We start from the raw sequence: 11,424 nt of genomic DNA, 5'->3' as shown, positions 1-11,424 counted from the left end.
GGCCAGGCAGGAAGTGGGGGTTCAGACCCATTCCCAAGGTGACAGCCCCCACCAGCGCCATGCTGCAGGGCTTCCCGTGCAGTGCCACGTCCCCTGGGTGCCTCCCTGCCCCCACGGCCCCTGGTTCTGCTGGAGGAAGGGGGCAGAACGCAGCACGGAGCCCCCAGCCCACCGCAGACCACAGAAACCCATCTCCCCTCCCCCTCCCCCCCGTGCAGCAGCCCCATAAAAGCCCCCCCGCTCCCCGCACAGCCTCAGGCCCTGCAGGGGGGCCCGGCTCCTCTCTCCCCGTCCCACGGCCGAGGCACTCGCTGGTGTGACAGGCGTCACGGCGGGGCACGGCGCTCCCCCGGCACAGGGGCCGCTGAGTCCAGTTTTTGGGTAAGGCTGCGGCCCAGGAGCCCGCGGGGTTCTGCTTTCAGTCCTGGGAGCGGCCGAGATCCGAACGGGAGCGAAGGCCCCGGTGAGCTGGAGCAGGAGAGCCCCGGCTCCGGGTCACATAATCTCACAGCACGAGTTCTGCTTTCGGGCCTGCAGAGGTGGAGGAAATGGCGTGAGCGCAGCCCCAGCCGTGGGCTGACCTCGGCCCGACAGCTCAGCTCGTGTCCAAAGCCGCAGCCGCGAGGTTCGGCTCCTCTGGAGGGGTCGAGGAGCTCCACAGCCACAGCTGGGAAGCCGAGCTTCTCGCTGCCCTCATCCCATCCCACAGCTCACAGGGAAGCCCCGAGGCGAAGCAAAGCGCACTCACGGTCTTGTAGAAGGCTTTGGACTGCACACCGAGCACCTCAGATTTGGACACCAGATCATCCAGCTTCTCCCCTCGCTCCAGCAATGACTCCATAGTGTTGTGCTGCCAAAAGGAAGCGGTGCTGATGGCACGGAGCTCCCATGACGGAGCAGAGGGGAGCAGGGACGGGCAGCAGCTGCAGCCTCACCAGGATTATTTTGGTCTCGTCCAGCTCTGCCTGCACTCTGGTCATCGGGTCGGCATCACGGGGGTTCTGGGAGAGGAGACAGCAGCGTCAGCGCAGCAGTGACGCGTACAGCAGCCCGGAAGCCCGGGTCCCATACCTGGTATTTGCTGAGGTATCCATCCAGAGCTGCATAGCTGATGGTGGCAGGAGACCCCGAGGGCCAGTCTGCCCTGCTCACCTGCCTGGAGAACTCCTCCAGGACCTGCGTGTGAGGGAGCGGGGTTTGTTCCCCCAGCACAGAGCTGACAGACCCCCAGGAAGCCCCCGAGGTGACACACAAATCCTGCCTGCACCGCTCACCTTGTCCAGCAAAGTGAAGCACACCCGTGACGGGTATTCGTTGTCGGCGATCACCACGCCGGCCAGCCCGTCACCGCGCACGTGGACGTGGCACAGGTAGTCTGGGCAGAGAGGGGGGTTGGGGGGGGTCCGGAGCCCCTCAGTGCTCCAGGAGGGAGCTCAGCAGGACTCCAGGCCTGGACCTGCTCTGCTCCAGCCCGCCCAGCACGGGGAGGGGAGGCGCGGTTGGAGGAGGCACGGCGCTCACCTTGCTCCTTGACCGAGGCCCTGCTGCCCAGCTCCGAGCGCTCCACGATCAGCTGGCTGGTGAAGGTCATGAATTCCTGCACGCTGCGAGCACAAAACGCCGGCTCTCACCGACCCAGGAGCGTGGCCCCATGGGGCTGTGGGGCACAGGCTACCCCCGGCCCATCCCCATGGCCCATCTTCCCCTCCCACAGCCCCACTGAAACACTGGTGGGTTTTGTGCTGGGATTTCTCAGGGCATTTTCCCCCAGCACAGGCACAGCCTTTCTGCAGCAAATGTCTGCGTTCGGCAAAGAGCCACGATAAGCAGCAGTGGGCTCTGCAGATCACTTCACCGCGCTCAATCCACCTTCGAGTGCATGTGTGACAGGGCTGCCCCAACTCCCCCTCTCCCCTCACTTATTTGGCCCAAAGAATGGTTTTTTGAGATGGTTTTACTTAAAAGCATTTCCCTCTATCGCTGCAATTGCAGAACCAGACGCGCCAGAGGCTCCAACAAACCCTCAGTGTGGACAGGGCTGGGAACTGGAGCGCTGTGAGCGAGCAGCCCAACAGCTGCTGCCCCATCCCACAGGGCTCTGAGCCCTCCCAAACTCCGGGCTGAACCGGCTGGTCCTGAGCGGGCAGCGCCCAGCAGGGAGACAAAGCGGGTTGTAATTAGGCAGTGAGATATAATGAGAAGGCAGTGCCTCCTGTGTGGAAGCAGAATGTGGCCCCACGCACCCTGGGGACGCAGGGGGGTCGGGGGCTCACCTGGACCGCTGGAAGAAGTTGAAGGTGGAGACATCGGAGGCCGCCTTCAGCAGCTGCACTCGGGCCTCAGCCTTGTACAGCACGCTCAGGCTGTACAGCCTCATGGCGGGCGCTGCGGGCAGAGCGGGGCGCTGAGCGGCGTCCTGTGGGCAAGGGGACCACGGGGACCCTGCCAGCACCATGCTGGGACCCACAGGGCACAGACCAGACCAGAAGCCCACGGGGACGCAAAGAAACCTCACTGAGCACAGCAAGATGACACTGGGACCCACTGGGACACCGCTGGGCACACCAAACACAACAGGGACCCCATAGGGACCAACCAGCACTCCACAAGGACTCCACCAGGACCTGAGCACATCTGGACTTCAACAGGAACCACCAGAACCCCAAGAGCAGCCGCTGGGAGCTCAGCAGGCGCACCAGGACCCACAAGGACTCCACCCAGGACCCCAGTGGGAGCCACTCAGAGCCCACCTGGAGGACTGGGGCACGCGGGGACTTCCTTAGGACCCACAAAGACCCCAACGAGAGCCCAGCGGGACCCCACCGGGCACACCAGTTTGACGCTGGGACACACCGGGATTCCACTGGGTGCACCGGACCCCACGGGTCTGGTTCCGACACCACCAGGAACCCACCGAGCGCCTTCAAGACCCCAACGGGAACCGCCGGGACCCCCCGGAACCCCACCACTACCGCATCGGGTCCACCGGGAACGCCCCAGAACCCCCCCAGGAATCCATCAGAGCCCAACGGGAAGCACCGCGACCTCACCGAGACCCACCGGGCAGTGCAGCCCGCCGGGAGCCCCAGCACCGCAATGGGAACCCACTAAAGCTCCCCCGGACACAAAAGAACCACACCGGGACCCCACGTCCCCTCCCTCCCAGCTCCCATCACCGCAGCCTCCGCCCCGCAGCGCTCCCGGCGCGGCTCCGCTGCCTCTGCCCTGCTGTTTCCCGGTCCCCTGCGGCCCCCGGCCCCTCCAGGCCCCGCCCCGCACCCCTAGGCCGCGCCCGCCCGGTACCGGCGCAGCGGGGCTGTTCGTAAGCGACGGCGGAGGGGAGAGCTTGGGACCCGGAAGCAGAAAGGCAGCGACCGGAAGTGACCCCAACGCCGGTCACTGCCACGGGGCCACACCTGCCTTGCGCAGGCGCCACCCTCGCTGCGCCCTCCTTCCGTCTTTCAGCCAATGACAGTACGGCAGGATGGCCGACCCCGCCCACCTGCCTCATCGGAGCGGGGAGAGCCAATCAGCGTCGCACTGACGTCATGCTGGGCGAAGGGCGGGGCCTTTTGTGGGCGTGGCCTGGTCTGGATGCTGGGCTTCATCAGTGGGGGCGTGGTCTATGCAGGGGGCGTGGCCTATGGGGCGTGTCCGTCTGGAAGGGCGTGGCCTGTAGTGTGGGCGGGGCGCCCGAGATGGGGTGGGGCCACACCCATGGTACACGTGTGGGTGGAGCCTGGCGCGTGGGCGGGGCCTTGAGGTGGGCGGGGCCTCCGCGTTGGGCGTGGCCTCAGGTGTGGGTCCGGCCCCATGGGGCAGCCTCACCCCACAGAATGGCCCCCTCTGGGGCAGCCCCCCAGTGCGCCCTAACGCTTCTCTCACGACCCCACAGCTTCACCCCACTGTGGGGCAGGCACCGCGCTATGGGGCCAGCGCTATGGGGTCGTCCTGGGGGGCCACGCCGGTTGGGCCCCACGTGGGGCTCCCCCCGGCGCTGTGGGGCCGGCGGCCGTCGCACTGTCACCTTTGTCACGGAGCCGCGGTCGCCCGTCTCCATGGGACCGCTGGAGAGCTGGCGGTGGTGACCAGGACACGGAGTGGTTGGTATGACAACTGCCGCCCGCTGACGGGCTGCACCGCTCCGCCGGGCGCCCACGGCCTCCCCACCGCCCCACGGGGCAGCAGGCAGAGCAGGAGGAGGGCCTGCGGGCACCCCGCACCCCGAGGGCCGCCCCGGGATGTGGGGAGCCGGGCCCGAGCCCTCCTGACGGGACGGCCGTGGGGGGGGACCGGGGGCACCCCATGAGCTAAGGGCGGAGATCCGGGCGGGGGGAACACGGGGGGACGCGGGGGGACAGCGGTGTCCGGCCCGCACCGACGGCTGCCCCCATGTTGGACCACAGGAGCAGGATGGAGAGCTGGCGGCAGGAGAAGGTGAGCTCCAGCACCGCGGCCCTACAGCCCCATAGCACCATCACCCCATGGCCCCATACCCCCATTGCACCATAGCCCCATGGCCGGGCCCACTTGTGGCTGTGCTGGGCTGAGGTGCTGGCAGGTTGGGCTGTGGGTGCTGGGCGCTGGGCATTGCATGGGGCACGTGGGCTCTGACCCCAGGAAGAGCCCGGCAGGACCCTGCGTCCTGCACTGGTGTTGGGTGGGAAAGGACAGACCCGAATGCAAAGCAAAGCCCCACAATGGGAGCAGAGAGCTGTGGGGCCAGCACTGTGGGGAGGGGGCTGGCAGGAGGGCAGGGGGCTGCACGTGGGGTGCCATCAGCTATGCTTCTCCTTGTGGTGCTCCTAACCCCGAGACCACAGTGCTGTGTCCCCATGGGGGGGCTTGGGGCTGAGACCCCAAAGTTGGACTCACAGGGCTTCAAGTGTCTGCGCTGGGGTGGGCATGGAGGGATGGGGGAGGACTCAGCGAGGAGCAGCGCCCAGCAGTGTGGGGCGGCTCTGTGTCACCATGAAGGTGCCACTGGGGTCACCCCAGAGGTGCTGTTGGGGTCACCCTGAAGGCTCCATTGGGGTGACCTCAAAAGCTCTGTTGGGCTCACTCTGAAGACTTCCTTGGGATGGCATTGAAGGCTCCATTGGGGTCACCTCAAGGGCTCCGTTGGGGTCACCCTGAAGGCCCCTTTGAGATCACCCCGAAGGTGCTGTGGGGGTCACCCCGAAGGCTCTGCTGGGGTCACCTCAAGGGCTCCATTGGAGTCACCCCAAAGTTTCTGAAGACTGTGGGAGCTCGTCCTGAGGACTGCTTTGGGATTGTATTGAAGGCTCTGTTGGGGTCACCCCGAAGGCTCCGTTGGTTCGCTCCTTTGCAAAGCAGCAGCCGCAGGAAAACAGCCGTGGCGCTCGCAGCCTGGGCCCGCTGACTAATGAGGCCTTAATGCAGCGAGCACAGCTGGCTGGGGGCCGCGGCACGGCCGGGAGGAAAACAGCAGGGATGGCAGCGGGGGGAACGGGGGATTGGGGTCCTCAGTGCCCACTGCTGGGGGTCCCACGGCCCCGGGAAACCCCGCAGGTGGAGCAGATCCTGTCGGAGTTCCGTCTGAAGGAGGAGGACCTGCGGAAGGTGATGCACCGCATGCAGAAGGAGATGGACCGCGGGCTGAAGCTGGAGACACACGAGGAGGCGTCGGTCAAAATGCTGCCCACCTACGTGCGCTCCACGCCGGAGGGGTCGGGTAAGGAGCCGTGGGGCTGCGCCCAGCCCTGGGCTGCGGGAGCGGCAGGGTGGCCATGAGGCGCCCCGCGTGTCCACGCTGCTCCGCAGAGGTCGGGGATTTCCTCTCGCTGGACCTGGGCGGCACCAACTTCCGCGTGATGCTGGTGAAGGTGGGCGAGGGCGAGGAGGGGCAGTGGAAGGTGAAGACGAAGCACCAGATGTACTCCATCCCTGAGGACGCCATGACGGGGACGGCCGAAATGGTGAGCGGGGACCAAGGGGGTCCTCGCTGCCAAGGGAGGAGGGGTGTCCCCCTTTGGTGTCCAGTCTGGGGACAGGGTGGCTCCGGGGATGGGGCGATGGGGACGTGGTGATGCTCAGGATAGGCAGGGCGGCCGGGACATAGTGGCACTGGAGGTGGGATGATGGGGTCATGATGGCGGTGGGGATGGGGTGATGGGGATGTGGTGATGCAGGGAATGATACTGGGACGTGGTGGCACTGGGGACGGGGTGACTGGGACACGGTGGCTCTGGGGGCAGGGCAGTGGGGACATGGCAGTGCTGGTGGCGGCGGCAGGGCTGTGGCAGCGCTGGGAGCGGAGCGGTGTGGGTATGGTGGGGGTGGGGGTGGGGTGACGGGGCCACAGCAGCACCAGGGATGAGGACACTGTGGTGACAACCCTCCTGCCGTCCCCAGCTCTTCGACTACATCTCGGAGTGCATCTCTGACTTCCTGGACAAGCACCAGATGAAGCACAAAAAGCTGCCCCTGGGCTTCACCTTCTCCTTCCCCGTGCGGCACGAGGACATCGACAAGGTGAGGGGATGGCGGGGCGGGGGGACACAGAGCCGCTGCGACCCCCATCCAACGCTCCGTGCCCCCCAGGGCATCCTGCTGAACTGGACCAAGGGCTTCAAGGCCTCGGGAGCGGAGGGGAACAACGTGGTGGGGCTGCTGCGGGACGCCATCAAACGGCGCGGGGTGAGCCGTCCCCCCGGCCCCGCTGTCACCGCGTGTGTCCTCCCTGGGACCCACCGCCATCGTGTGCGTCCCCACCCTGGGTCTGCAGTCGCCACGTGTGTCCCCATCCCGTGCCCACCCTCACTGCGTGTCCCCATCCTGTACCCACTGTCACCACGTCTCCCCATCCCGTGCCCACGTCACCCCGTGTCCCTCCTGGCAGGATTTTGAGATGGACGTGGTGGCCATGGTGAACGACACCGTTGCCACCATGATCTCCTGCTACTACGAGGACCACCGCTGCGAGGTCGGCATGATCGTGGGTAAGGAGCCAGGGGGTCACAGCGGGGCGATACCAGGGGGCACGGAGCGGGCCCAGACCCCAAAGCCACCCCCCATCCCTGCAGGGACGGGCTGCAACGCCTGCTACATGGAGGAGATGCACAACGTGGAGCTGGTGGAGGGCGACGAGGGCCGCATGTGTGTGAACACGGAGTGGGGAGCATTCGGGGCGTCGGGGGAGCTGGACGAGTTCCTGCTGGAGTACGACCGCGTGGTGGACGAGACCTCGCTTAACCCCGGTCAGCAGCTGTAAGGAGTGGGGCGGCGGCGGCTCCTTCCCCGTATGGAATGTGTGGGGTGGGGGAGCGGGGCGCTGACGCTGCGCCGTCCCCAGCTACGAGAAGATCATCGGGGGAAAATACATGGGGGAGATCGTGCGGCTGGTGCTGCTGCGGCTGGTGGATGAGAACCTGCTGTTCAGCGGGCAGGCCTGCGAGAAGCTCAAGACGCGCGGAGCCTTCGAGACGCGCTTCGTGTCGCAGGTGGAGAGGTACGGAGGGCCGGGGGGCCTGGGGTCAGTGATGCTCCCCGTCCCCTCACCCCACCTTAAGGTCCCCGTCCCCTCTCCCGACTGCCCCATGCGGGGTCCTCTGTCCCGTCGCTCCACGGCAACGATCTGCAGCTGCCCCATATTGGCTTCCCCGCGTCACTCCCCAGCCCTGGGCTCCCTTGCCCCGTCTCCCAACACCGGTCTGCCCCTCACTGAGGTGCCCCATCACCCTGTGGCAGCCTTCCAGAACGGCCCCACGTGTGGCTCCCCTGCCCCACTTCCCCACACTGGGGTCCCCCATTCCGTGACCCCATGACAACCCCCTACAAGTGCCCCGTACCAGGCTTCCCTCCCTCATTTCCTCAGATGGACTCTGAGCTCCCCTGCTCATTACTCTCTCCTACGTCCCACACTGGGGTCCCCTGCCCCATCTCCCCACACCAGCGTCCCACACTGGGCTCATGTCCCGCCAGCCCTCTACAGCTGCCCTACCCTGCAGTCCCTCTTCCATAGATTATCCCACTTTGTTCTCTTATCCCATTGCCTTACTTTGGGATCCCCTCCCCCAGCCCTCCCCACCAGATTGTCCCACACAGGGGTGCCCTGTGTCATCACCCTACGGCAGCTGTTTCTCACTGTCTTTACTGAGGCCCCTGTGCCATCATCCTGTGACAGCCCTCTACAGCTGCCCCATGCTGGGGTTCCCTGCCTTGTTGCCTCACGCTGGACATCAAGCTCTGCAGCTCCATCTCCCCACATCAGCGTCCCACACCAGGGTCTGCTTTGCCATCAGCCCAACTCACTCTAATGACTGTCCCGAACTGGGAGCCCCCATCCTGTCACCCCACATCAGCCCTCTATAGCTGCCCACACTGCAGTCCCCCATCCTACTGGCCTAGGTTGGTGTCCCCTGTCCCATTGCTCCAATTTGGGGCCCCCTTTTCTCTCATCCCGTGCCAGCCCTCCAGAACTATCCCCACTGGGGTTCCCTGCCCCATCGGCCCACACCAGCCCTCCGTAGCTGTGCAGAGTTGGATTCCAGTCCCACGGGTGCCCCACGCCACCCCACGGCCCCATTCTACACCCATCCCCCATTCCACATGCGGCTCTGTCCCACCGCAGCGACTCAGGCGACCGCAAGCAGATCTACAACATCCTCACAGCCTTCGGGCTGCTGCCCTCGGGCTCGGACTGCGACATCGTGCGCATGGTGTGCGAGAGCGTGTCCACGCGGGCTGCGCAGATGTGCTCCGCCGGGCTGGCGGGCGTCATCAACCGCATGCGGGAGAGCCGCAGCCAGGAGACCCTCAAGATCACCGTGGGGGTGGACGGCTCTGTGTACAAGCTGCACCCCAGGTGAGACCGTGGGGAGGCGTCCCCCCTCCCAGCCTCCGTCCTCCTCTTCCCGTTGCCCCGACGCTCCGTTTTCTCCTAACCCTACCGTGACGTAACTCCATCCGTAACCCCACCTTGGGACACAACACCAACCTTAGCCATAGTCTTCATTGCAGCTGTGATCCTAGCCCTAACCATAACCAGAACCATAGTGCTAACTCCAGCCATTACCCTAACTGTGACCATAACCCTACTCCTAACTGTAATCCTAACCCTACCCCTAACCACGACCCTCCCCCTCGCCCTAACCCTGCTCCCACCCAACCCCAAACCTTCTTCGTCCCCCTGCAGCTTCAAGGACCGTTTCCACGCCACCGTACGACAGCTGACTCCCGGCTGCGACATCACCTTCATCCAGTCGGAGGAGGGCAGCGGGCGCGGGGCTGCGCTCATCTCGGCCGTGGCCTGCAAGATGGCGTGCATGATGGGGCAGTGAGCCGGACTGGGTGGCGGGGACGCGCCGAGGAGCCAGGACTGATGTGGGAAGGGCTCTGCTGGCGCTGCGATGGCGCCGGGGCTCCCCAATAAACGGGGCCGGCGTGGACTTCTCCTCTGGGAACGCTGTCCCAGCGTTGCTCTGCATGGCTGCCCTCTGCTGTCCCCTCCCCGAGACCCCCGGACCGTTCTGGGGATGAGGACGGAGCGCTGTGGCCCCACCCGTGGGGCAGCACCCTGCGACCCCAAACCTGGCGGCCCCTTGGCCCGGGGGTCCCAGCGGTGGAAATCAGCATCCCCAGCCCGCTCGGTTCTGGTGGTGACAGCCCTGTGGTGACGTGTGCCGCCTCGTGGAGCTCAGAGCAATCATTGTGGGGCTAAAAACTGGGGGCCCCCGGTCTGGTGATCCCATGGGGGTTATGAGGGCACCTCGGGTGTCCCGCAGGGGTCTGCGGTGCAGGGTCTCTGTGGGGTGACACATCAGGATGGAGCCCGTGGGGCTGGGGACGCCCTGGGGGTTTGGGGCTGCCGAGTGGCACCCCAGGGTATGGGGGCCTCCCAGGGGCAGGCGTCATCTGGGGGCAACCTGGGGTCTGGGAAGGAGCAGGTGGCCCCCGCCATGGGATGCCATGCTCTGATCAGTCCCAAAAGCTGCAGCATCTCCTGTGCTCTCATGGGCTGTGGCCAAAAAAAGGATCTCCTGTGCTTTGATTGGCTGGGAGCAACAGGATGGGATCCACTGGGCTCAGCCTGGCCCCCATCGCCGCGTTGCCCCCATCACCACACCACCCCCACGTCCCCACAGGGACCCCGTCCCCAGAGCCCCCACCTGCCCCCCCATAGCTCCATCATTGAGGTCCCCACACGTCAGCCCCCCGTCCCCAGAGCTCTCACGGCCAAATAAAACCCAAATCGAAGGGGCGACAGAAGAGGTGAGCGGCTTTATTGCATGGGAACAGGGAGCGGAAGGAGGGCTGGGACGGGGCTGTGGGTCTGCGTTTTGGGGTCCACATGCAGGATGTGGGGTCTGCGCACAGGATGTGGGGCTCTGGCACAGGATGTGGGGCGCAGGATGTGGGCTCTGGCCGCGCTCAGCCCTTGCACATCCCCAGGGTGGTGCACACAGAGCGGGGATCGTCGTCATCTTGCAGCGCATCGCTGAGCTGCTGCCGGAGCTTCTTCGCCAGCAGCCTGCAGATGTCCTTCACGCGTTTCCCTGCACCGCACACCTTGTCCAGCGCTGTGTTGATGGCCTCCTGTGGGTCCCGGCCCCGTGGTGTCAGTGGGACTGCAGCCGCTGGGCCCCCCGACTCCTCCAGGACCCCGCACACCCCACTCACCTCATCAGGGTCGTCACCTACAATCTTCTGCAGCTTCTTCACCAGAGCGACGCAGGCTCTGCATTTAATCCCCTTGCCCGGTCCCATTGCATCTCCTTCATCTGCGTCCCACTGTGCGGACAACACAGACCCTCAGGGGGTCTCCCACCCCGTACCCCGACCCAGTGTAGGGCTGCCCCATAACGTGCCCCATGGCCAGGGCGCATCCTCACCGCAGCTGAGCCGTCCCCCAGCAGGTGCCATTGCTGCTCCCAGCGGCTCCCAGCAGCCACGGCCTGGTGCTCATCCTGCGGCAGCTCAGTCACTGCCACCTGCACGGCTGGAGGTGCAGGGGTGTCACCACGCTGCCCCACAGCCACCCCAGGGTGGGCTGGGGCACACAGTGATCACTGACATCCCCGTGTGCCCCCACCCTGTGCCCGTGCACTCCTGACCCCATTGCACATCACCATCCCTGCCATCCCCAGGTCCCCACACAGACCCCTTCCCCATCTCCACTATCTCCATGTCCCCATGCTAAAACCTGGCCCCATGAGCCCATCCCCACATTTTCCCCACGTGTCCCTCAGCCCCCCACCCCCAGGTGCCGTCCCCAGGCCCGCAGCCCCATACCAGCCCCCAGGGCCAGCAGCACGATGAGCGCAGCAGCCATGCCGTCCCTTAGTGCAGGTTTCAGCCCCGCGTCCCACCCCGTGCCTTTATAGCCCCCGCGGCCGTGCGGCAGGGACGGCTGAGCCACTCAGCGTGGAGAAAACCCAACGAGGCCTTAAAATGGAGAGGGAC

The 11,424-nt window shown here is 65.9% G+C and overlaps 3 protein-coding genes across 5 annotated transcripts; 1 reads left to right on the top strand and 2 right to left on the bottom strand.

Moving 5' to 3' along the window:
- Positions 1 to 218: 218 nt before the first annotated feature.
- YKT6 (YKT6 v-SNARE homolog) lies at positions 219 to 3,444 on the bottom strand. Of its 2 annotated transcripts, none has more exons than XM_052702367.1 (8): positions 3,304 to 3,444; positions 2,274 to 2,385; positions 1,522 to 1,604; positions 1,275 to 1,375; positions 1,072 to 1,176; positions 936 to 1,001; positions 749 to 850; positions 219 to 531 (listed from the first exon to the last, which is right to left on the bottom strand). In XM_052702367.1, the coding sequence occupies exons 2-8, from the start codon at positions 2,375 to 2,377 to the stop codon at positions 496 to 498; spliced, it is 597 nt and encodes a 198-aa protein (XP_052558327.1). In that variant the 5' UTR covers positions 2,378 to 2,385; positions 3,304 to 3,444; the 3' UTR covers positions 219 to 495. The 2 variants fall into 2 exon arrangements, with proteins under 2 accessions (XP_052558327.1, XP_052558328.1); XM_052702368.1 differs by having other exon boundaries at positions 2,274 to 2,416; positions 3,304 to 3,411.
- Positions 3,445 to 3,789: 345 nt separating this feature from the next.
- On the top strand, positions 3,790 to 10,196 carry GCK (glucokinase). 2 transcript variants are annotated; one of them, XM_052702356.1, is made up of 11 exons: positions 3,790 to 4,107; positions 4,407 to 4,437; positions 5,533 to 5,695; positions 5,785 to 5,939; positions 6,376 to 6,495; positions 6,565 to 6,660; positions 6,863 to 6,962; positions 7,047 to 7,230; positions 7,316 to 7,471; positions 8,594 to 8,827; positions 9,158 to 10,182. In XM_052702356.1, exons 1-11 carry the CDS (start codon positions 3,941 to 3,943, stop codon positions 9,300 to 9,302), a joined length of 1,551 nt encoding a protein of 516 aa, XP_052558316.1. In that variant the 5' UTR covers positions 3,790 to 3,940; the 3' UTR covers positions 9,303 to 10,182. The 2 variants fall into 2 exon arrangements, with proteins under 2 accessions (XP_052558316.1, XP_052558317.1); XM_052702357.1 differs by lacking the exons at positions 3,790 to 4,107; positions 4,407 to 4,437; positions 5,533 to 5,695; ... (2 more) ...; positions 6,565 to 6,660; positions 6,863 to 6,962 and having other exon boundaries at positions 7,104 to 7,220; positions 9,158 to 10,196.
- A 27-nt stretch (positions 10,197 to 10,223) lies between these two features.
- LOC128090222 (saposin-C-like) lies at positions 10,224 to 11,393 on the bottom strand. The gene is made up of 4 exons (XM_052702370.1): positions 11,254 to 11,393; positions 10,854 to 10,960; positions 10,642 to 10,752; positions 10,224 to 10,557 (listed from the first exon to the last, which is right to left on the bottom strand). Exons 1-4 carry the CDS (start codon positions 11,291 to 11,293, stop codon positions 10,393 to 10,395), a joined length of 423 nt encoding a protein of 140 aa, XP_052558330.1. The 5' UTR covers positions 11,294 to 11,393; the 3' UTR covers positions 10,224 to 10,392.
- Positions 11,394 to 11,424: the final 31 nt, after the last annotated feature.

Source organism: Tympanuchus pallidicinctus, unplaced genomic scaffold (genome assembly GCF_026119805.1).
Source record: "Tympanuchus pallidicinctus isolate F22 unplaced genomic scaffold, pur_lepc_1.0 scaffold44, whole genome shotgun sequence".
NCBI lineage: Eukaryota > Metazoa > Chordata > Aves > Galliformes > Phasianidae > Tympanuchus > Tympanuchus pallidicinctus.
This window is presented reverse-complemented; position numbering and strand designations above follow the sequence as displayed.